Source organism: Callorhinus ursinus, unplaced genomic scaffold (genome assembly GCF_003265705.2).
Source record: "Callorhinus ursinus isolate GAN/ISIS: 27379988/994484 unplaced genomic scaffold, GSC_fseal_2.0 scaffold33, whole genome shotgun sequence".
NCBI lineage: Eukaryota > Metazoa > Chordata > Mammalia > Carnivora > Otariidae > Callorhinus > Callorhinus ursinus.
The window spans coordinates 1574058-1600241 of NW_027397095.1; the positions used below are offsets into that span (position 1 = coordinate 1574058).

General features: G+C 43.2%; 1 protein-coding gene across 1 annotated transcript in view; it reads left to right on the plus strand.

The window, feature by feature from the left end:
• The window catches only part of GPC3 (glypican 3), a 403812-nt gene that overhangs the window by 348652 nt on the left and 28976 nt on the right, over window positions 1-26184 (plus strand). The window contains exon 7 of the mRNA XM_025852524.2: window positions 4991-5150. Within this exon, the coding sequence (XP_025708309.1) occupies window positions 4991-5150 (160 nt within the window). The remainder of the gene's footprint in view (window positions 1-4990; window positions 5151-26184) is intronic.

The following is a 26184-nucleotide window of genomic DNA, read 5'->3' on the forward strand; positions in this document are numbered from 1 at the left end:
AGTAATCTCACTGACAACGTTTTAAAGGTTGTTTGTTTGTTTTTTTTTATTAATTGTACTTTAAAAAATTGAACTACGAGAGAATACTGGGGACATCATACACGAGGCTGGAAAATGGCCTCTCAAAGATTAGCTATCGATCTTAGGCAGGATAGTACAAAAGCATTTAGCTATTCATTCACAAGTTTTTCTATCATTAATCTGTGCTTTGGCTTTCTCATTTTCATGACGTTGTGGCAGTAGCTTTGAAAGAATTAAAGATACCACGCCCCTTTATTTTGCTACCATTCGATAGCACATTTATTGAGTGCCTACTGTGTGCCAGGCACTACCTTAAATGCATTGAGGTTCAAAGATGAAGAAGATTCGGCCCCTGGGCATCTCACAGGCTAGTGGTAGAGCGAAGTCACGTGTATACTAAATAATGCCAGGTCGCGTACATAAAGTGCTATTTAGGAGGTACAGACAAAGGAAAAAGTGGTGGAAGAAAGAAAGTGAGGACCGTAATGACCATCTGTGGTAGCCAGGAAGGCTTTATTAAGGAAGTAGCATTTGAAATTGGCTTGAAAGGATGGTGTGCTTTCAACACAGAGCAATGAGAACAGCCCATATTAGGTGCTCAATTGATGTTTGCCGATGGGACTAGTCACAGGCGCAGATATGAGATGTGCTTGAGAAATAGCAAGTTCTCTACATCTAACCGCAAGTTCCCCTTAAGTGAACAGTTCTTACTCAGGTAGTCTCACAACATACATGAAGGATGTATTTTTGAAAATTAACCTAGAAATGCTTATGTCAAAAGCAATTTTCTCACATGAAATAACGGTAAATGGTAGTTGGTCAAACTAAAGTGGTACTATAGTCTAGATGAGCAGTGTTCAAACAATGGTTTGTGGACCCAGGTAATCCATGAAGCCTAGGGAGCCACAAGGTCAGAATTACTTGCACAACAGTACCGAGGCGTTATTTTGCCTTTTTCACTGGGTTGATGTTTGCACCAATGATGAGTACAACTGTCAGCAGCACAGTATAAATCAAAGCAGTGACACCAAACTGTACCAGTAGTCACCATATTCGTCACCAGCACACAGTTGCCGGAAAATAAAAAGTGGTTTCACTTAAGAATATCATGGCTGGCCATTAAAAAAAAAAAAAATTATCATGGCTGGGGCACCTGGCTGGCTTAGGCAGTGGAGCATGCAACTCTTGATCTTGAGGTCATGAATTTGAGCCCCACGTTGGGCATAGCAGTTACTTCAAAAAAAAAAAAAAAGAGTTATGGTCAAAGCAGTAAAAATGATTAGTTTATTAAACTGTAACTCCTGAGTGTCTATTAAAAAAATATTCTGTGTGTATGGGTGGTGAAGTCAGGTAAATGTCTGATTCTTGGTGTCAGCTCAGGTCGTGATCTCAGGGTGCTGGGATCAAGTCCCGCATCGGGCTCCATGCTGGGTGGGGAGTCTTCTTGAGATTCTCTCTCCCTCTCCCTCTGCCCCTCCCACTCGGGCTCTCTCCTCTCTCTCTAAAAGAAAGAAAGGAAGAAATCTTAAAAACAATATTCTGTGCACACTTAAGGTATTTCTGCTGCAAACCGTATATAGCTGTGTGTCTCAAGGAAAAGCACTTGTAAGATTATTTAAGCTATGAGCTAAACTGGCCTCATTTTCATCCAATGCTATTTTTATTTGAAATAATGACTGACAAACTACGGTTATCCAGACTTGAGTATTTGTGAGACATTTTCTCTGAAAAGAACAAGGAGAGCCCATCAGTTAAAGGAAAAGCCGATAGTATTTGTTACCAATGATAAAATTTAAACTTTCAAGAGAAAAGCAAAATTTTGGAAAACGTATATCTGCCACCATGACCTTGAGAGCTTCCCAGTACTTAGACTTTTTCTAGTTAGATTGGAGGCGATGTAATTAATGAATGTGATTTTTTTTTTTTTATGTATCATATAATGAAAGGTATTGACATTCGGAAGACCCGCATAGCTCAGTGAACCAGTATTTTTGGATGACCCAAGTATGATGACACAAAATGGGTAAAAGGTCCATTCAAAGTTCAGAACACACCAATGGATTTTAATGTAACAGAACATGAAAAGTTGATTCATGTGGTTTCATATTCCACATTGCAACTAACTTTTCCCACTTGTGGTTTTTATGAAGTATCACTGAAAAATATTCACAGTTATCTGGAAAGGCTACTAAAATACTTTCCTCTTTTCCCACTACATGTCTATGAGACACTGGAATTTGTACAAATATTTCAATCAAAACAACATGTAACAACAGATTGGATGGAGAAGCAGATATGATAATCCAGCTACCATATTAAGCTGGACTTTAAAGAGATTTGCAAAAATGTAAAACAATGCCACCCTTCTTTCTAACTATTTTATGTCAAGGAAAAATGTATTTCTTTTTCATTAGAAAATGTTATTTATGTTAACACATCATGGGTTTATTACTGTTAAGTTTAAACTAGTTATTAAATCTTTTTTACATTTCTCAGTTATCATTTCTAAGATGGTAAATGTCAATAGATACAACTTGTATAAACAGAAGTTCTCTGGGATTCTGAACAAGAATACAAATTTTGGTCCTGAGACCAAAAAGGTTGAGAATCACTAGGTTAGCTTATCCTAGCCTATGCATCTATAGTATACATTTATTTTTTAAAAAAGATTTTATTTATTTATTTGTCAGAGAGAAAGAGGGTACAAGCAGGGGGAGTGGCAAGCAGAGGGAAAAGCAAGCTGCCCGCTGAGCAAGGAGCCCGATGCGGGACTCGATCTCAGGGCCCTGGGATCATGACCTGAGCCGAAGGCAGACGCTTCACCGACTGAGCCACCCAGGCGTCCCAATACATTTATTTTTTTTAAGATATTATTTATTTATTTGAGACAGAGAGAAACCACAGGCATGTGGCGGGGGGGAGAGGGAGAGGGAGAAGCAGGGTCCCTGATGAGTAGGGAGCCCGACACGGGGCCTGATCCCGGGACCTTGAGATCATGACCTGAGCTGAAGGTAGATGCTTCACCGACTGAGCCACCCAAGCGCCCCTATATTTAGATGTGTAGGATGAGTTGGGGTGGGGAGGGTCAGAGAGGGGATGCGTTAGAGGCAGTAGGGTGGAGATGGTGCTAGAGTGGGAGATGGTAGGTGGCTTGGCTTCTCCAACACCATTAGAGGTTGCTGGACTTTTCTTTCTTTCCTTGAAAAAAGAAACAAACCCACAGTCACATTTCTCTATGGTATATAGCCTGTTCCGTGTAGATCTTGGGGTAGGAGCTAAATCACAAGTGGAGAACATGAAAGTATACTTTGCAGTGACAATGAACACAGATAAGAGAAACCACAGAAGCCAAGATGTGTCCGTATATGCATTTTTTTTTTCTGGATACCTCTTGTGCAATCACAAAAATCTCGCTTTTGGTAGATCCAGCATCTTTTGTTGGCCATTATTTAGAAGTACGAGGTGGGTCCAACTTTTAGGGCTGGAAAATGGGTGGTGGGGCAGGAATAGAGGACACTGGAATACAGCCGTGGTGAGAGATGGCAAGGAAAAGCGCATGAGGTCTAAGAACTGCCCTCAGAGACCGTTCATGCTGTGAGATGGGCTCCTGGGTCAGTGGGGAGATTTGGGGGAGGTGGGTGTTCGGGCGCCTGGGTGGCTCCATCGTTAAGCATCTGCCTTCGGCTCAGGTCATGATCTCAGGGACCTGGGATCGAGTCCCACACTGGACTCCGTGCTCGGCAGGAAGCCTGCTTCTCCCTCTCCAGCTCCCCCTGCTTGTGTTCCCTCTCTCGCTGTGTCTCTCTGTCAAGTAAATAAATAAAATTAAAAAAAAAAAAAGGCATTGACCACGTAACTGAAAAGCCAGACACTGAAGAGCAAAACAGACATGCCTCCTAGTAGGCATATTATCTACAACAAAGCAATGTGAATTTCAAACCACCTTATGGAAATTGTGAAGGAGGGAGAGATTTTTAGTTTTTCTAGTGATCAAGGCATGGCACATTGGCAGTTAATTGTAAGTATGTATTTAAAATGTGTGTAAAATGCCATTGCTAGGCTCTTCATCTGGTGTGAAGCATTTGTTGTTTGAATTTAATGGAAATATCATCGTAGGAGGCTTCCATAGGGATCTTTCTTGATCTTGGGGTCCTCTCAGCCTATAAATATGCTTAGTCTGTCACATCTTAAGTTTCTCATCAGTGAGGTCTCCTACCATGGAGGCTTTCGGGGACTTAAATACCATGGTATGGAAAGTCTGATGCAGTATACACTGGCTACTGGGTGGTGGAAGTAGCATGGAGGAGTAGAGAATCATGTCAAATGCTATGGAACATTCCAGAAGTATAAAACTCCAAAGAATATAAGCAGTTGGGACGCCTGGTGGGCTCAGTTGGTTGGTTTCAGCTCAGGTCGTGGTGATCTCAGAGTCATGGGATCGAGGCCCACCTCGGGCTCCAGGCTCAGCACAGAGTCTGCTTGGGACTCTTTCTCCTTCTCTGTCTCCCTCTGCCCCTCCCCCATGCTCTTGCTCTCTCTTTCTCTCTCAAATAAATAAGTCTTAAAAAAGAAAAAGAAGATAAGGAGTTTACCTTACCTACTTTTGAAAATGGCTTTTTAAAAACTTCTGTGTAGGGGCGCCTGGGTGGCTCAGTTTGTTAAGCGACTGCCTTCGGCTCAGGCCATGATCCTGGAGTCCCGGGATCGAGTCCCACATCGGGCTCCCTGCTCAGCGGGGAGTCTGCTTCTCCCTCTGACCCTCTTCCCTCTCGTGCTCTCTGTCTCTCATTCTCTCATTCTCAAATAAATAAATAAAATCTTTAAAAAAAAAAAATAAAAAAAATAAAAAAAAATAAAAACTTCTGTGTAATTCATTCAACATTTTTTAACGCCTCCTGTTCGCAAGATGCTGTTTTAGACCTCCCTGAGAAATCTAAATTGCTGCTACATTTCTGGTCATTTCTTTCAGCTCCTGAGAACCATGTCTGTGCCCAAAGGTAGAGTTCTGGATAAAAACCTTGACGAGGAAGGGCTTGAAAGTGGCGACTGTGGCGATGATGAAGACGAGTGCATCGGGGGCTCAGGGGATGGCGCGATGAAAGTGAGGAACCAGCTCCGCTTCCTTGCAGGTGCGTGTGCAAGCCGGCCGGCACCCAAGCCTAAGTAGCCATGCTCGCAGATTCAACACCAGTTGCCTCTGCTCTCTCTAACTTTCTGAAAGTCCCCGCACCCTACGGTGCCATCAACTCTGCAAGGAAATACTACACTCTAGAAAAAACAAAGTTTTCAGGTAGCCTTTTTTTTCCCCCCCCATCACTGGACCTGGGTAGATGAAAAGGGTAACTTCCTGTTTTTGTTTTTGTTTTTGTTTTTTATTGTCTAAAATGAACTGACCAAGGGCGCCTGGGTGGCTCAGTTGGTTAGGCGGCTGCCTTCGGCTCAGGTCATGATCCTGGAGTCCCGGGATCGCGTCCCGCATCAGGCTCCCTGCTCGGCGGGGAGTCTGCTTCTCCCTCTGACCCTCCCCCCATCTCATGTGCTTTCTCTCTCTCTCATTCTCTCTCTCTCTCTCAAATAAAATAAATAAATAAAATCTTAAAAAAATATCTTTAAAATGAACGGACCAAATCAGGTGGCTCTGTTTCCCGTTGGACATTCCTTGGTTCTTCTCAGTTATAAAAAGCAACGCAATCTTGGGAGTGTAGTGAACACCAGTAATGGGGTAACTTTGGAAGGAAGCATAAACATACTGCTCTTATTTCTCTCTTCACACCATTGCCCATATTTATTTCCGTATAGATACCCCTCTTTTGTCCCTTCTTAAATTACACCCATCCGTCCACTGTATGTTAACTATACTAGAATTAAAATTTAAAATATGCATTTTAAGTATGATACAGTGACAAAAAACTAGCTTTGGGGGTAGAGCAAATATGTATTTGCATTCTGGCTCCCTTCCTCCTAAGTCTTCACTCCCTCGTCCGTTAAATGGGGATCAATACCCTAACTTCATAGGACTATTGGAGGATTACATCAAGAGGGAAAGTTTGTAAAGCATCTAGCCTGGTACCTAGCACATACTAGGTGCTCCATAATTGTTGGTTTCCTGGAATGAAATCTTTCACAGCCATCTCAGTCCACACGCATCCCCCATCTTCTCTGAATTGCTGAAACAAATTCTTTCAATGCTTTCAAGAAATTGTCTGCAGTGGCTCCCAAGTTCCATTCCTAGGGCATAACATGATCACTCAGAGGCTGGCATCTTATAATAAGTAAAAATAATAGAAGCCAATGTTCTCTGGACATTAACCAGGCTCCAAGCGCTGCGCCAGAGCTTTGCCCACATTGTCTTGTATTGTTTCCACTATGAGCAACGGGTGGTTATTATTCCCACTTTACGGATGAGAAAACCGAAGCTGGAAGAGGTAGAGTAATTTGCTTAAGGTTGTGTGGTCACTGAGGGCAGAGTCAGGATTCAGAGCCAGGCAGTGAGATTTCAGAGGCCTCTCTTTGAATAACTCTACTCTGATTTCTTCTTTCTCTGCTCATCTAGACAATTGTAAAAAGACTGAAATCTGCTTTGCATTTTGCCACCCGGAACAGCTTTCACTCATCTGAAGGCTGCCCAGATGATTCCCCAAAATATTAACTGGCTCCAGCATCGGTCCTTGGGACACACCACTTTTTATCCTTCTCCAAAATTGTCCTTGCTTACCCCTCCTCTCGCTTTCCTGCCTATAAGCCACCTCCCTATCCATTTCAAAACGCTACTCCACAATTCCATGGCGACTTAACTTTTTTAAACAGTGTTTGGTAGGGGACCTTGTCAAGGGCCTTTTCAAAATCTAAATAGATTACATCCACTGGTTTCCCTTTGTCCACATTGCACATTTATCCTCTCAAAGAATTCTAGTCAATTAGTTAGGCATGATTAACCCTAAGTGCTTTGTAAACTGTAAAACACTACACAAATGGTGGTTAATTTAATTTACAGGAAAAATGATGCCTTACTCCGAATAGGTTACACTTGCGTAACATGTTCAGCGATCCTACCAGCCTGGCGCTCCCTAGGTCCCCTTTGAAATGCTTCTCAGGGAGAGGAGACTTACTGGCAATCTGCCAGGCTCATGGCACAATAGCTATTTGGAACGACAAGCTCTACACTTTGGTCAGCTCTTACACAATTTTACCCCAAATCTGGGCAGATGCCATCTGGTCCTGGTGATTCATCAACATCCACTTAGTCAACCAGACTTGGAACACTGTGTGCGTTTACTGCCATCTCACTCAGAACTTCCAAAGTTTTCCTCCAAAACACAACTTGGGAATAAAAAAAAAATATAACAAGGCTCAGAGGAGGGTTAAGACCCTCTTTTATCTCCCTCTTGTCCCGAACAGACCTTTTACCCTTTTACACCGTAACTAGCAAGCGGTCCCCCTGGCTTACTGCCCTGGCTCACTTCTTCCCTTGTTTTGCTGCATTGGATGAAATGCAGGACACCTCTCTTCCTGACTTTGCTTCCAGCTCCCACGTGTCCTAAGGCAAGCCCCCTTCCTCTTCTTGAAAGTCTGCTTCTCCATTCGCGAAACAAAGAGAATGCCCCATGCTCGCAGGCCATGCTGGGACAGCCAATCCATGATCATGTTCCTCGATTTGGCTTGAGTCCCTGGCAGGGTGCTTATTGGAGTCTCGGGGACATCTTTTTTAGAGTTTTCTTCTGACCTCAAGGGTCCCCTGCTTTCTTCATTTTTCTTGGCTATGTTAGATTGTAGCAATTCAGTAGCATCATCATCATCATCATCATTATCATCAAATCATCCAAGCAAAGCATTTGGCACGGTTCCTGGCACCTAGTAAGCACTCAAAAAATGCTATCTACTCTTAAAACGACGGGTCCTTTGCTGCCTCTGCTGACCTCTGGGAGCTCAGAGAGCCTGCAGATGTAGCTTAGGAATTAGCTTGTTTTATTAGTTTGGTCACTTAAGACCCATAAAAGGCAATTAAAACCAGGTAACCAACATTCAGCAATATCCCCACTACCCGGTGGCCCAGCAACATCTGTATCATCTGGGAGTCTCTTAGAAACGCAGGCGCTCAGGGCCCACCTTGAGACCCACCCAATCACAGGTCACTGTTAACAAGAGCCCCTGGTGATTTGTTGGCAGCCCCTATCACCCTCTGATTGAGCACTTGCAGCATTTAGGTTTCATGCCTGAAGCATCTCAGAAGCCACTAAGCTGGACCACAGGGAGCTAAGTGTTCCAGGAGGTAGAGAAGAGGCCTGAGACCCAGTCACCCACAGGGTAGATTAGGACACTTGGGTTCCAGTTGTAGCACGTTTCCTCCCAGTGGGACCTTGAGCAGGTTATGTAGTGCTCTGAGCCTCAGTTTGTCCAGCTGTAAAGTAGGGACACGCATCCTTGCCAACCTCAGTGAGTTGTGGAAATCAAAGGTGATGCTGAGCCTGAAAGTGCTTTGCAACCTGTTGAACTCTACAGATATTTATAACAACCAGGAGACTGTTACTATGAATCCCCAAATCTCTGGAAACTCTCTGGCTTTCTCAGCATCCCTAGCTCAGCACGTATTTTCTGCGAAGATAGAATTGAGCCCATGAGTTAGGAAATGCTTTTGCACTGAACCCCATGTTCAGACTCCCTTCCAAAGACAGACTGGCCGCGGTGGAGCTGGTGCAGTAAACTGTCTTGTTGCCGGGCTGCCATCAGCCACAATTGTTCCTAGTTGCTGGCCTTGTCAAAGCCCTTATTGTAAGCTGCTTGGGAAGCTGGCTACTCCCAGCACTTTGGCTGGGGCTGATTCCTGAGAAGCTTTGCAAGCTCTGGCCAGGTGTCCCTAGCCAAGACATGATGACTAAGCACCTTAAGCATCTGCCCCCTCTCCGCCAAGTCCCCACTCTCGCCCACACAGAAAACCACACGCACATGTGCATGTACTCATGTAGGTGCACGCGCTCACACACACACACACACACACACACACACACACACACCTGCTCTTGGAAACAACTGAAACACTCTTACAAAGCAACCCAGCAAGAAACACCCATTTCAGGGATCTATTACCACTCCCTCACCCCCTTCCTCCCTGGGCTTGTTCTTGCTCCAGCTTGCATTGTTCCATGGGTACAGCCAGAACATTCTGGTGAGCCTGATGTCTTTATCACTGCAAGTCAGAAAAAGAAGATAATCTTGACTCAAGCTGGGTCAAAGACAGGGGGAAGTGATCACGGATGCCGTGGAAGCCTCGTTCTTGGGAGGAGAGAAGTGGAAACAGGCCGGAGAAGATAAACACATGCCCAGTTGCAACGTAGGACTAGGGTAGCTCTAGCCGGTTGGTGGTGAGTGGAGGAGGAGGCTTCACGAAACACGTCTTGGGCTTACAACGTGAACCAATGCTAAAACCCAATGGATGTTTCTTACCCATTTAAACAGATGTTTCTTGTGGAAGTGTTCGCCCTCAAGAAACTTTCAGTTTTGCCATGTCAGTGTGGGGGCTGAAAAGAGAAAACCTGCCACTTGTTCCCGGGCTCGAGGTCAGGGTGAAGGTGAAGTCCAGGCCCAGGCAGGTCCCTTTTGCCATTCGGCGCTGTCGCGTCCAGGCGTTGCGAGGGGAAGCAGCTGTCTACTCCACCCCACCAGTCACCTCCTCTCAGCGGTGCTGGAGCGAAGCCATTAAGATTCACAGCTGTGAGCCCCATGAGTCTCTACACTCAAGATTTCCTCCTTGCTGTTACTTTACAATCTGGAGGCAAAAGAACAACTAAACACAAAACAAGACCAGCATTTAGGAAATAGGAAATAGGAAATATGTCTTTTAGGCCGGTGATTTTCATTCATTTTTTTAGTGCATCAAGTGCAACCTTATATTCTGACTTGTAGCAAGCCTGTGCGCATAGAGGAGGTGAGGGACACTTCGATAGCTTACCTCTTCTGAGTTGTCAAGTCAGACCTTCAGAGTGCAGGCTGGCAGTCACCTTGTATGAATAAATTCATTAATGGCTTGGTTTGGTGAGAAGGATAAAACCAATGGAGGAACTGTATCATGGGCCTTTTCTCAGGGGTGACATCTGCAAGATTATAACGTTTTCGACCAAATCACGTAGCCTGCCAAAGAATAAGTAGAAAGTTTGTAGAGGAATGAAATGTCCTGGGGGCTTTTTTATGGGAAAGTTGTTGAGTCCTGTTCAGAGATCAAAATACATGTGGAAACAGTAATATATCTATTTATACCACCTTATTGGTCATAAGTCCAGGAATAAATTATGGCAGTTTTCCCAAAGTGTATTCTATAGTTTGATAGTCCTACTTCCTCTGCATACTTTGCTTCTCACTAAGTAACCCGCTCACAGAATTCTCAGACAGCATCTTGTAGTGACTCCCTCCCACCTTCTTTCTTGGGATATCAGTCCCTCAAACATGTGACCCCAGTGTAAGGGGACCTCATGTCACTCACTGTGAGGTGGATCCCATCTGATGGATGAACGTGATACCCTTCTTCCTTCAGGCTGCTGACGCTTGGGACATTCAGGGAGGGAAGGGCATTTCATCTACAGGGTCAGACAGTTTCCGTTCAGCTTCTGCCCCTTGCCAGTCTTGTGACCTTGGACAAAGTCACTCAGCTCCCCTGAGACTCGGTTTCCTCCTCTATAAGAATAATGTTGAAATATTTCCTGACCTGCAGGGGCACCCAGGTGGGTCAGTCGGTTGAGCATCCGACTCTTGGTTTCGGCTCAGGTCATGATCTCGGGGTCCTGGGATCGAGCCCTGCATTGGGCTCTGCACTCGGCAGGGAGTCTGCTTAAGATTCTCTCTCTCCCTCTCCCTCTGCCCCTCCCCCGCTACTCTGTGCTCTCTCATGCTCTCTCTCAAATAAATAAATACATCTTTAAAAAAATATTTCCTGACTTGCCCACTTCAAAAGTTGTTGAAGGAAACACAGGTGACAAAGGACATAAAAGTACTTTATAAACTGTAAAGCAGTTTCTCATTTGGGGTAATATTGTTAATATTGTTTAGTACCATTGGGTTATAAGTTTTAGTTGCCAAAAGCCTGTAGCTAAAATTAGAAAAATTAAGTCCCCAATGTTCTGGCCAGCAATTTTCATTATAATATGCTCCTCCTTCTCCATCCCCAAGATGGCGTTTTCAGTTACTCATTAACTTGTTTCTAGCTCAGTGAGAAGGTATTTCAACAATGACAAATATGTCTGCTGAGATGTGCAAATAACCACAGTCACAACAGTGGTAGTCACCTACATCTTGAAGGAATCACAACTACTTATGTTTTGTTTTCTTTGGTGTTAGTGGGACAGTGAGGGCAAGGGTCGATGAGTTGCGGAAGGTCAAGAAAGGGCCTGTGATTTTTTTTTTTCCATTCTAGCTTGTTCTTAGCTCTGAGCAATCTACTTTCATGCCTTGATCTTTTCGAGAACAAACGCCATAGGGAAAGCCGAAGGAAGGAAAGCTTACTATAATAGCACTTCATGCGGATACAGACCAGGTGGTTTTTGCTCATAGATTGACAAGACAGCCAATCTCATCTCTCTCCAGAGCTTTGGGCAGTTTCCATGGCTCCCAGAGACGGATTTTGATGTGAGCTTTAACAGTGAGTGATATTACCTGCCTGTTCAGTACGTGTACCCAGAAAAGGCCCTTCTCCACGCGTTAGTGTCACCTAAGGAATGAGTACAGGTAAGCTGGTGACAGATGAGAGTAAGGGAAGGTAAGAACTTTCCATAAAGTTACCATAACATGAGATGCTTTAAGGAGTGTGTTTCTTATTATTCGCGAGGAGATGTTCAGGGGTTCACTTTTCTAGGCCTACTGCCCTGGGAGACTTTCCTGCCTGAGCCATTAGGCTAGGAGGCTTTTATCAAGGGTAATGCTATGATAGTTAGGCTTGCTGGTGGGTCTTACATGGAACTCTAAGAATTGGGGGAGCACTAGGGGGGTGTGAACAATTTGTGGCCATTGTATTACACTTTATGATCAGTTTCAAACTAAAAGGAAACTGTTGCATATATGAATCTGCCTAAATGGTGCAACTGATTTTCTCTGGATGAAGCCATGTTGGCCAATTTAGCGACCGCCTCGACTAAATTGTGGTCGTCTAGTATGATAGAAGGGAACGGGAGCGAGAGATTCAGCATGACTGGTAGAACACTGGAGGAGGAACCAGCAGGAAAGGGGCAAGCCCAAAGCCTCTAGCTGAGCTGAAGCCATCCCTGGAGGAGAACATCCACAGGGGATCTGGGAAAGCAGGGGTGTATGCCATCAACTGGGACGTGCTCCACTGCAAGAAGAAATACCATCTCAGAAAGAGAGAAAGATGTGATATCTAATTAAACCTGTGCAGTGGCCCTGAACGACGGTCTCTTGCATGAACCAAATCAGAAGAGCCCGGTGTAGCAAGGAGTCATGAGTCTGCGGAGTAAGACAGCAAGTTAGGGGTCAGGGCCCACCAGTCCCGGGGGCCGCACATGGACATCAGATCTGAGGCCAGGCTGAGGTCCTGCTCTGACGGGAGGAGGGACTAGGAGGCACCAGAGGCTTTGCGGTGGCCGACCTTCCACAAAACCCCTGAAACGCCACACACAGGCACGTATGTCCGCACACGCACGCTCACATGCATGCGTCCTCAAGGCTCTCTTTCCGATTTGCACCATGCTGTCCTTTAACTTTGGTTAATATGGCAAGAAGGTGTAGCCAATTATCTTCCCCCCAACTTATTTGCCTGGGGCAGGTGCAAGGAGGGGTCCAATTTGCTTTGGTAGGAATGAAGTTACTGGCAAGTTTTTGTTTGGTTAGTTGTTTTTTGTTTTTTTGTGTTTTTTTTTTTTCCTGTTTGGTTAGTTGTTTTGAAAGGAAAACTTGTTATAGTGCCTGTCTGCATACACACCTGGCTAAGAGATGCTTAATGATCTGGTAAAATGATCCACGGCACTTACAGTTCTTAACATTTCTAAATATACTTACTGAATTTTAAAAACTGCCTTTTGATCTTTTTTTTTTTTTAACAATCCTAATGGTTATGGGTGAGATTAAATAAGACTTTAAGGTGAGAATGGGAGACCAGTGCAGACAGAATCTCATAATTGGTAGCTCGTTGATGAACTTGAGCAGTAATATAATTACCAAATAAATAAAAATCGGTAGAGGCTATTCTGTAAATTCTGGTGCCAGAGAAGAGTCTATGCCAGAGCAGGGAGCAATCTCATTAGCAACTTCAGGATGGGGTTCAGAGCAAAGTAGTGCCTTTGACTAACGCTGAGCTCCTCAGAGGGTAGCAAGCAAGTCTTTTTCATCATATATATACACTTACCAGCTCCCGGTCACCAACCTCTGGCACCCACCCCCCCGCACCTTGCCTTGTAATCGCCACTTAGTAAGTGTTCAAAAAATATTTCATTTATCCACATGCTGTGTTTACTTCTCAGCATTTGCTTCCTTTTGCCTTATATTTGGCAGGTTTTAACCTCACTGCTTCTTTAATTAGCTTCCTCAAAGTAGCCTTTGACTTCCAGCAGCTGAAGTTGTGAGCAGAGAGATCGGCGATCCCTGTTCCGGTCAATATGGGAGTAGGAGCTCCTGTGAGGCAGGCAGGACGTGCTGTGTGAGTCGTTGTATGTCTGTAGTCTAGTGTACCTCTTGAGGAGAGTGAGCAGGATGGTGAAGAATCTGCAAACAGGCTTAGTGGAAAGATAGTGAGAAGAAGTAGTGATGTTCAGTCTATTCAAGAAAAGAATTAGGGAATGTGAATGTTGTCTTCTAATATTTTGAGGTCTTACATGTGGAGGATGAAGGTAGATCTAGAGCCAATACGTGGAATTTACCAGGAGATCTATTTTGATTGAGAAAAGGGTGAACTTTGTAACCCTTCAAGCTGTTTCTCAGTGGCATGGATTGCTCTAGGGAACCATCAGCTTCCTGACTCTGGAGATATTTGACTAGAGATTAAATAACCATCTATCAGAAAGATTGGCTGGGTGAGGCTGGGGTGGGCTGTCAGAAAGTGAGCAGATACCTACATCATGGGCTCTTGACTTCCATGGTCCTGAATAGCTCTGAGATGCTATGGTTTTATGATGATTCAACCATGCAAAGAGAGCAAAAGAGAACCAAGATAGTGGAACAAACCCATGAGGCAATTTTTCTGGCCGGGGCTGGGGAGGAAAGAGAAATGGAGAAGTTATCCTCTCTGGCTGTATTTGAGCACATGTCACCAATTATGAGTTTCTGTAACTTTTTTCCTAAGCAAATGGATCCTGAGGAATGACAGATTTTTCCAGGGAGTAGTTCCTTTCAACATTGTCTCTGTCACTCATAGCCTCTAGAACTCCAGTTCTCATCTCTCCCCAATCATTTGCAGGCTTGTGGCCTCCCTGCCCCTATGTTATAAAAAACAAACTGGGCTACAGCCCCTCCTCCAGCTACGAGGTTAGCCCGAATGGCAGAATCGTCAATATCAAGGTTGTCTGGTCCACAACAGTCTCCCGCACCACCCTCTCTCTTCTGACCCTGGCCTCACAGAATAGACCAGTGCATCTCAAGTTATCTGTGGGAAGGACTGGGAGGCGGGGGGTTTGTTCCTCCTTAATCTGTCATGGACCAATAGTTTTATAAAATATAATAAAAATGAATTGCTACAAAAAGGAAATCACAAAAAGGCCTACAAAAAATAAGCCACAGTTTTTAACTAGGAGACTCAACAGACCTAAAAAATCTCTCTGTCAAATTGCTATAAAAATTGCCAAGTGCTTACTTCCAATTTCTGTGCTTGTCTCCTCACAGATTGGCAAAAAATAGCAGAGCAGCAGACCCCACTCTGAGTAGGGAGGAGTAGCCTGCTGTCGGTGTCTCTGCCTTGTCTCCCCCTTCCTGCTGGAGCCCATGGCGGAACAAACTCCAAAGCAGTGGTTGAAATGGGGGTGAGGGCAGTGTGTGCTGCTAGACCTCCATAAGCCCTATCATCCCATCACTAGCTTGATATTGACTGGGATGGAAATATTTACACCACAGAAAGCAGCAAAACCTACAAATCAGGGCTTGATGTATCATTTTGTTGATTGTCTAGACTCTAGACTTAAGAGAGTGATGGGAAAAGGTTAACAGTGTGGATTAAACTTTAAATTGTGTGGGCTCTGTGGCCATTACATTGCAAGGAGCATAAAACGTGAGGTCCATTCCTCAGTATTCGAAAACTGTTATCGGACTTAGCAGACAAGTCAACTGCCATTGTTGATGAAGGAATGAGATTCCAACGTATATCTTTGTTATTTCCTCATTGTTCCTTAACGTAAACCAATATATCAGCCACTGTTCTTGCAGGAACTACACTTGCTTGTCAATCATGACCCTGGTTTGGTTACCGACGTTAAGAGCCAGGCAAAATTCAGTGAAAGGATTCTGTGAGAATCCATTGGCTATACGGAATTTGTAATAGCGTATCGTATATTTTTATTATTTGGAAATTGTGTGTCCCACCTCCTTTATTCCATCAACAATTAAAATGAGCTAGGGACGCCTGGGTGGGGCAGTTGATTGAGCGTCTGCCTTCGGCTCATGTAGTGATCCCAGGATCCTGGGATCGAGTTCTGCATTGGGCTCCCTGCTCACCGGGAAGCCTGCTTTTCCCTCTGCCTGCCACTCCCCCTGCTTGTGCTTGCTCTCTCTCACCCTCTGACAAATAAGTAAAATCTTAAAAAAAAAAAAAAAAAAAAAAAAAGCTGACATGCATTTTTTTTTTTTTTTTTTTGAGAACCATTTGTTAAACAGTTACCAGTGTACCATGGGTTGAAGGGGTACTTTGGAAGATTTGTTTTCCTTCCTTCCTCCTTAAAGGTTCTAGGCTTAAATCAATAGCTTTTTCCACCACGAGTGAGGGAAAGTTTCTCTCTTCCTAAGTTATGCTAGAAAATGAAAGAGCCCCTCATTTTCAGTTACTCTGAAATCTAGGATTCCTTTGGAATCTAAGACTTGGAAAAATTCCTGACTTGGAAACTGTTAACCAGAGCCATAAACTTTTCTTTTTTTTTTTCCCTCAAAACCCCTTATTCCCCGTTGAGGTCGATGGGCTCTCAGTGAAACCTCTGCTTAACCACTGGAAATCTCATCAGTCCCATCCCACAAGATGGGAGTCTTGTAGGCCAGCTTGTGGGGCACTGAGGCAAGGACCACTTTTAGGGGCCAGTCTCCCCATATCAGGCGGCATTATGACCAATGATTACCATGTGCTGGCATTAGCCCTGGTTGCACAGAGTTAGAGCGGAACTCCTAATATCGGGTTACATTTCGTTGGCTTGGTAATCACTTTTTTAACCACCGACCATATGGGCAGAGGTTGGAAGGAAAGCTAAATTTGGAACACACCCCCACTCTCCTTTTCAACATTTCTTTCTTGTTTGCGCCTGGAGGCAACATATTACTCATATTCCCATACAGCACCAATTGCTAGGGGTCTGAGGAATGAGATTCCCCCCAAATGTGGTCAGATCGGGGAGTCGGAGGTTTTCTATACCAGTGTGCAGGGGCGTGTAGGAGCGTCCGTTCTCAGCCTCTGTGGGTTTCTGAACCTGTCTGTGACACACAGCCCTGGAAGGCTAAGTCCATCGTGACAAGAAACCCGGGGACTTGGTGTCTGTGGGCTCATAACATCTTCCTCATTTCTAGTCAACATCCAGAGATGGCACCTTTCTGCACTAATATCTTTCTGACTCAGGCTTTTTGGAGCATGGAACCATGAATCTCTCTCTCTCCATTTAGGGTTTTTTTTTTTTTTTTCTGTTCTAGCTTTCCTTCTCCCCATACACCACTTTGTATGGAATGATAGAGCGGGGAAGATGGATGTGTTTGGGTCAGTGGTAATGATTTGGATGGCATCCGTGGCAATCACATGCATTTCAGTTCTAGGACACCCTGAACCTGAATACACAAATCATACGTTAGCTGAAACCGGTACTTTTAGCACCTCAAAGGGATTTAGAACCAGGTTTGGCTTAAGGAATGAAAATTAGTCTGCCTTCCTTCAAAGAAAGCTTGTGGCCTTCCCGCTGACTACCAGCCAGCTTGCAGTCCAACGGGCATTCTCCTGGCTGTCCCTGGATGCCGGGCATGAATGAGGGGTAATGAAGCCAAATCCATCAGCCCAGCCTTTCTGAATCTGGCCCTGGCTTATTTCTCCAACCTTGGCTCCCACTAACCCTTGCCCCATCCTGTGTTCCAACAACCTGGAAATTCTCACTGCTCCTGAACTTGCTGTTCTGCTCTTTAAGGTCTGCCTGGGTCTTTATAAATTCCCATCTTTGTGATATCCATAATGCACTCAGCCCAGGGCCTGCACCTTAGTGGGTTCCAGTAAATGCTGGCTATTAATACTCTGCAATGCTGGTCCATTAGCCCATAATGATTTTCCTTTCTCTACCTTTAAAACTCAGCTCAGATGTCGCTTCCTCCTCCGTGAAGCCTTGCCCTAGACAGAGTGCTGTGTTACTACCCACTCTAGCATTCATCAGTTTGAAGCCAGGCAGTTCCCAGGGTCTAACTCAGAATTGGTGCTTAGTAAGTTTTGGTTGCCTGGCTCTGGCCATACAAAAATGAACAAGCACAGTACCTGCCCACGTAAGCTCCTAGGCTGGTTCGGAGCAGTGAGGGGAGGTGGGGAGGACAGACACCTAACTAGATAATTATAATGTGATGTTCTTAAAGCACTGATTGCAATATGCACAGGGAGTTGTGGAAACACCAAGGAAAAGCTTCAAACCCAGACTGGGGTGGTGAGAAACTGAGCTGAGTCTTAAAACAGTGTGTAGGAGTCAGGCAAAAAGGGGAGAGCATTGCATGTTGGGAGGATGGTATGAGATAAGACATGGAGGTGAGAACGAACATGGTGGTTCTGGGAACAATGTGCAGTTTGGTGTGGCTAGAGCAGAAAGAGGTAAGAGGTAAGGCTGGAAGAATCGTGAGGGGTCAGATCATGGGAGCCTTCTATGCCCTGTTAAGGAGCTTGGCCTTGATCCTGTAGCAGGGTCTATAAATTCACAACATACGGTTCATCAGCCTCCCCAACCACCACCCCTCCTCTGGCAGACCTTGATAATCAATCACAGCACCCCACCACACTGGGCCCAGATGTGACCTCATAATCCTTCTCAACATAACACTGCAGGGAACACCACCAAGAGATGGAAGGCGGCACTCTGGTTGGCTGCTCTGGGTGTGTGTGTGTGTGTGTGTGTGTGTGTGTGTGTGTGTGTGTGTGTGTAAGTTGGGAGTATGAGAGAGTACAAGTTATGGGAGAATTATTACTTGATCAGAATTGCATTTTGGAAATCTTCATGAAAAAGAAATCTTGAAGAAGAAGAATCAACAGAGCCCAATTGTTCAGAGGTGGCAGGATGAGGGGGCAAGAGTAGTCAAGGACAACGTCAGTGTTTCCACCTCGGGCAAATGCGCAGATGCTACTGCCATTCAGAGAGAGAGCATGATGGGTTTGGCATGATAATAATAGCTTACTTTTTGAGTGCTTACTATGTGCCAGGCACTGTTTTAAGCATTTGACGTGAAGCAATAAATTTTATCCTCCCAACAACCCTGGGGGGTACCATTATTATTATCTGTTTTTCAGATAAAGAAACTGCACAGAGAGGTGTAAAATATTGAAGAGCTAACAAAATCAAGGGCACTGAGGGATAACATGAGGGCAAGACAAGCTGAAAACACATCACTGAGTCATTTGGATGAATATGGACAGAGCCAACCAGGTCACCAGGCACCCAAGCTAGAGTTTATCAGTTCATCTTAAATGTTTTGGAAACCAAAGGATTTATTATTCTTGGAAGAGGCCCACCACAATGTGTATAAATCCATCCTACCTTCACCATGTCTGTTCTGCTCACAAGGGCAAACATCAGGAGGAATATGAATTAAAACAAGCCTATCCAAATGATGACCTCCATGGTTTCCAAATGAATTTTCAAACATAAAACACATCTAGCATTTATCAATTAAAAGGACAAGGTTAGAGGAGTATTGAATTTTAAGAGAATACATCACATTAAATTGTGCTGTTTTTTTTCCAATGATAAACCTCTTCTTATTTCAGCAATTATGTTATGTACGTATGTGTGAGTGCGTAAATGGATAGATTTGCTTCGTTTAGTAACTTTGTACTTTCCAAAGCGCTTCCTCATCCCTTGTTGGAGCATTCCAATCAGGAATCTAGTTGCTTTAAGGAGCATGCTGTTTCAATGGCTAATAGATGTATTCTTATTTTCCTGTTAGCTTTATGGCTTCTCTCGGTATCTGGGCCATGTCAGCATCACAGAAGCAAGCACTCCCAGGAGTCAGGCGCCCTAGCGAGGAGGTTACAGATGTCCATGCCCTGCAGCCTGAGCATGCAGCTCAGCACTGGAGTCAAGGTGCAGTGAGGACTGTGCTGTCTGGGATTTCAGACCCCCGGGGCCATGCTGCCTATTAACCCTGAACTCAGACCATGAGGCCATGGATTTGCTAATGATCCCACAGTGTCCTCTGGAATTTTTTATAGCTATAAATGAGCTATAAATGTGCATCTTTTGCCTGAACATGCCAGTCTCATTACCACCTCTTTACTTTTGCTCAGACCATTACATCTGCTGGCAGTGCCCTCTGTCCTCCTGCCTAACGCCTCCCAATACTTCAATACCCACCTCCTCTACAAAGGTCACTCTTGGTGACCTCAGCCCTCCATGATTCTCTTTCTTTCCCTAAACCCTTATATCCACTTTTCTGTATATAACAACAATAACAACCAACTAGCAGATTGTGATTTACAAATAAGTTCCAAATTCATCATCTGATTAAATCCTTCTTACAACCCTGCAAGGTCAGCTCTTATAGAAGAGCAAACTGAGACTCAGAGGGTTAGGTAACTTGCCCAAGGTCAATGGATAGTCAGAGCTCGAATGGGAGCCCAGATCTCTCTGATAACAAAGCCCACTTCTGTAACCACCTCGTTTCATGGGCCAACACATGTAGCTGATAAATATTTGCAGATGACCATTAACTTTTTCCATGGAGTTGATGCTCAGAATCGGAATAACCTCAGCAAGGATAGTTCAGAGCCTCTCCCACTTTTTGGGATGGCATAGGGAGGGGCTGAGAGAGCAGTGCTCAGCCCAGTTGAGTGGAACTATTTTGAACTACCAGGAGAATTTTCTCTTTTTTCCATCTACCCCCCTCTCTCTCTCTTTAATTTTTTATTTTAAATGTAAGCTCTCCACCCAATGTGGGGCTCAAACTCATGACCCCAAGATCAAGAGTCGTGCGCTCTACTGCCTGAGTCAGCCAGGTGCCCCCCTTTCTTCCCTCTCTGCATAGACATATACATCCCCCATATCTTTCTCATGAATCATAGTTCCTCTGGGGGCCTGAGCCTGGCCCAAAAAGGAGGGACTGACGAGCACATGGTGTTCAAGTAATTCACTCCTCTGCTCCACTTGAGAGCTGTAATTATTGATCCACAGCACATTCTTGTGCTCCGTGACCATCTGGCCTAAGTACATCCCAGGCTATCATTTGCTGGGGCGGCAGTTGGTTTGGACAGCTTATCCTGAAGGTAGCTTTGGAAACCTGCTTAATCTTGGTTCTGGGAGACTGAGCAGGCAGCCAGGGTAAAGGCCCCATGCGCTGTTCTTGGGCCCAGTGCCCCAGCTAAAATAATACATTTAGAATTATTCATTATCCCTGCAGACCAACTCTAAATTTTAAATTGTGTGCTTGTGAGTGAGCCTGGCTTCTTGTAGGTCTTTGGTATGTTCGAGAATTGCATGTTACAGAGATTCCTAATGAATGGGGGGTGAATCTTATTCTAGCATTAGTAGTAACAACAAAGATAATCGTAGCAGTCAGAAACAGAACAACATTCACCACCAGTCTCTCCATGCTGACATTGGCCTTAGTGAGTATTACCACATTCATCTCTACAACACCCTAGGAAAGCCGGTAATACTATACTCCCATCTTACAGGTGGGGAAAATGAAGCTCAGAGAGATTAAGTAAATGTCTCAAGGTCACACGACTAATAAATGGTTGAGCCAAGAGTCCAACCCATGCCTGTTTGCTCCAAAAGCCAAGAAACTATCAATACTAGCCTCTGCTGCAGCACCTCCCTTTCTACCTCATGGTCCTCTTGCCTGTGCCATGTAAGCCTTTCATTCGGCAGCCCAGAGAGACCCCCGGGCACTGTTTCAGCCAGTGCTGAGGTCAACAAGAGGGTAATGACCAGCATCCAGCATTAAGGGCCTGAAACTGGTCGTTCTAACCATGCTGTGCTCCACTGGCCAACCCTTGAGCCACATTACTCTCGGTTCTCCCCACGAAGAAGGTAGAGATAAGAATGCAAATGGAGTGCGTGGGGTGATAGGACTAAATTAATTTGATCATCCTGGACTTTTGTAAAAACATAAAACAGATCTGGTCTAAGATTTACTCTTCTTTTCCTTGGGCTAAGACATACAAAACTCATGGTCAGCTTTGCTGGCAAGCCAAAGGTTAGAGATGTTCCATAAAGAAGAGATTGGTTTTAAAAAATCCACAACCTTAGCTAAAAAGTGTAAATTTGTTCATAGTGAAGTCTAGTAAGAAATGACCAACAGGCCTAACCAACTTGAACCAGCAGTTATCTTTGGTTTGTATAATGTGGACAGTGAAAAATTGATAATTTCCTCTGCATAAAGAATGTTGCTTTTATTAATACAGGTCTCTGTGGAATCTCATTTTATTTATTTTAATTAATTAATTTTTTTAGTAATCTCTACACCCAACATGGGGCTCCAACTCATGACCCCGAGATCAAGAGTCGCACATTCTTCTGACTGAGCCAAGCAGGTGCCCCTGGAATCTCATTTTAAATATGAGCTGATGAACTGGTCCTTTCATTTAGTAACAGCTTTATTAAAATATAATCCACATAACTACACATTTCAACCATTTTAAGTGTAGACTTCCGTGGGTTTTAGTATATTCACAGAATTGTGCAACCATCACCACAATTAATTTCAGAACATGTTCAGCACTTTAAAAAGCAACCCATATTCCTTCGCCATTACTCCCCACCCCTCCCCACCCCTAACTCTAGGTACACACTAATCTGCTTTCTGTCTCTATGGATTTGCTTATTCTTGAAATTTCATACAAATGGAATCATGTGTGGTCCTTTGCAACTGGCTTCTTTCACTCAGTAGAACACTTTCAAGATCCATTCCTGTTGAAGCACATTATCAGTAGTTCGTTTTCTCTGATTGCCAAATAATATTCCATTGTACGAATAGATCACATTTTACTTAACCATTCAAAAGTTGATAGAAATTTGGGTCGTTCCCACCTTTTGACTATTGTAAATAATGCTACCGTGAATAAGATTTTGTGTGGACCTGTTTTCATCACTCTTGGATACATAACTAGGAGTGGAATTGCTGGGTCCCAAGGTGACTGTGTTTAATAGTTTGGGAACTGCCAGACTTTTTTTCAAAGTGGCTACACTATTTTATGTTATCCCCAGTTAGTCCACATCCTCTTCAACATTTCTCATTACCTGACTTTTTTGAATACAGCCAACCTAATGCGTGTGACATGGTTTCTACCTTGTGGTTTGTATTTGCAGTTCCCTGTTAACTAATGATGTTGAGCATCTTTTCATGTGTTTATTGGCCATTCGTGTGTTTCTTTGGCGAACTGTCTGTTTGGTTGCTTTGCCATTTTTAATTGAGTTATTTCTCTTTTCACTGTTAGTTTTAAGTGTTTTTTTATATTCTGGATACAATCCTTTATCAGATGTATGACTTGCAAATGTATTTTCCCGCTCATGAGTTGTCTTTTCACTTTCTTGTTGGGTATCCTTTGAAGCACAAAGGTTTTAATTTTCATAATGTTCAATTTATCTATTTTTCTTTTGTTATTTGTACTTTTTGTGTCATATCTAAGAAACCATTGCCTAATCCAAGGTCAGGAAGATTTACATCTATGTCTTATTCTAGTTCTATAGTTTTGGTTCTTATATTTATGTCTTTGATCCCCTTTAGTTAATTTTTGCATATGGTGTGAGGTAGGGGTCCAAATTCATTTTCCTGCATTCCCCAGTAATGCCACCACCATTTGTTGAAAAGACTATTTTTTCTCTATTGAATGGTCTTTGTACCCTGTCAAAAATCAATTAATTGCAAATGGGAGAGTTTATTTCTAGACTCATGATTCTATTCTATTTATATATACTTATGCCATTTCCACAGTGTCTTGATTACTGTAGGTATGTAGTAAGTTTTTAAATGGGGAAGTGTGGGGCACCTGAGTGGCTCAGTCAGTTAAGCAACTGCCTTCAGCTCAGGTCATGATCTCAGAGTCTTGGGATCGAGCCCCACATCAGGCTGCTTATGCTCTCTCACTCCCTCTCTGTCAAATAAATAAATAAAATCTTTAAAAAATTAAAAATAAATGGGGAAGTGTGAGGCCTCCAACTTTGTTCTCCTTCTTCTAGACTGTTTTGACTGTTATGGGTCCTTTGAATTTCCACATGAATTTTAAGATCAGCTTGTCAATTCCTGCAAATTGTAGTTCAATTTTGGGGTGTTGACATCTTAACAGTATTAAGTCTTCCAGTCCAGTAGGGTGGGTTTCCATTTATTTAGGTCTTCTTTAACTTCTTCTGACAATGTTTTTTAGTATTCAGAATATAGGTTTTGTAATTCTCTTATTAAATTTATTTTCCTGTATTTTATTCTTTTTGATATCATTATACAAGGAATTGTTTTCCTAATTTAATTTTCAGATTGTTCTTTGTAGAAATACAATTGATGGGCCCCTGGGTGGCTCAGTCGGTTAAGTGTCTGCCTTCCACTCAGGTCACGATCCCCGGGGTTCTGGGATCAAGCCCCACATGGGGCTCCCTGCTCAGTGGGGGGCCTGCTTCTCCCTCTGCCTGCTGCTCCCTCTGCTTGTGTGCTCTCTCTCTGTCAAATAAATAAATAAAACCTTTTTAAAAAAAGAAATACAATTGATTTTTGTATTTCTGCTTCCTTGTTGAATTCATTTATTAGTTCTAATAGTTTTTTAATGACTGCCTCATAATTTTATTAACATTGGATTATGTTCCCTATAAATAAAGACAATTTCACTTCTTCCTCTTCAATCTAGATGCCTTTCACTTTTCTGGCCTGGTTGCACTGGCTGTAACTTCTGGCTCAATGCTGAATAGAAGATGCAAGAGCTGGCATCCTTCTTTTTTCTGATCATACAGGGAAGCCTTTCATGCATTCACCTTCAAGTATGATATTTGCTCTGGGTTTGTTGTGGATGCCCTTTATCAGTTTGAGTAAGTTCCCCTCTATTCCTAGATCACTAAGTGTTTTTACCATGAAATGATGTTGAATTTTGTCAAATGCTTTTTCTGTATGTATTGAAATAATCATGTGGGTTTTTTCTTTATTCTCTTAACACAGTATTTGATATTGCTTGCATTTTGTATGGTAAACCAACCTTGCATTCCTGGGATAAATTCCACTTAGTCATGGTATATAGTCCTTTATACATGTTGCTGGATTTGTTTTGCTTCTATTTTTTTTTAAAGATTTTATTTATTTATTTATTTATTTGACAGAGAGAGAGACAGCAAGAGAGGGAACACAAGCAGGGGGAGTGGGAGAGGGAGAACCAGGCCCCCTGCTGAGCAGGGAGCCCGACGCGGGGCTCAATCCCAGGACCCTGGGATCATGACCTGAGCCAAAGGCAGACACTTAACGGCTGAGCCACCCAGGCGCCCCTGTTTTGCTTCGATTTTGTTGATAACTTTTACACTCATATTTATAAGGGATATTGGTCTGTAGTGGTTTTTTTTTTTCTTGTGATATCTTTGCCTAGCTTTGGTACCATAGTAACGCAGGTCTCTTAGAATAAGTTGGAAATGTTTCCTCATCTTCTGGTTTTTGAAAGAGTTGTGAAGGATTGCTGTTAATTCTTATTTCAACGTTTGGGAGAATGAAGCCATCCGGACCTGGACTTTGTCTATTCAGATTTTCTATTTCTTCTTAAGTCAGTTTTGGTAGTTTGTGTATTTCTGTGAATGTATCCATTTCATCTAGGTCATCTAATTTGTTGATTTACAGTGGTTCATAATATTCCCTTTATAATCCTTTAAAAATTATTTCTGTAAGGGCAGTTATAATGTCCTTTATTCATTCCTGATTTTAGTAATTTGGGTCTTCTCTATGTTTTCCTTGTTCAATCTAGCTAAATGTTCTTCAGTTTTGTTATCTTTTCAAAGAACCAACTTTTGGTTTTGTTGATTTTCTCTGTTGTTTTCCTGTTCTCTGTTTCATTTATTTTACCTCTAATCTTTATTATTTCCTTCCTTCGGGTTGCTTTGAGTTTAATTTGCTCTTCCTTTTCCCATGTCTTAAAATAGAAGACCAGGTTATTGATTTGAAATCTTTTTTCTTGTTTAATGTAGGTGATTATGGCCATAAATTTCCCTCTAAGCACTGCTTTCCCTGAATGCCATGTTTCAGTACGTTGTATCTTCATTTTCATTTATCTCAGAGTAGTTTCTAATTTTCCTTGTGATTTCTTCTTTGATCCAGGTTTATTAGGAATGTGTTGTGTAACTTCAACATATTGGTGAATTTCCCAAATAACTTTCTGCTATTGATTTCTAATTTCACTCCATTGTGATTGGCAAACATACTTTGCATGAGTTCCATCCTTTTAAATTTATCAAGGCTTATTGTGTGGCCTAGTATATAGTCTGTACTGGAGAATGTCCCATATGCACTTAAAAAGATTGTATATTCTGATGTGAACTGGTCCATTTTATCTGCGGGATTGATATGGAGATGTAAGATACTTTCTCAGCTTCAACTTCATAGTTTAAAACAAGATTCAGGGGCACCTGGGTGGCTCAGATGGTTGGGAGTCTGCCTTCGGCTCAGGTCATGATCCCGGGGTCCTGGGATAGAGCTCCACCTCTGGCTTCTGGCTCAGTGGGGAGCCTGCTTCTCCCTCTGCTTCTCCCTGCCTCTCCCCCTGCTCATGCTCTGTATCTTTGTGTCTCGAATGAATAGATAAAATCTTTTTTTTTAAGATGTTATTTATTTATTTTTTTTTAATTTTTTTTT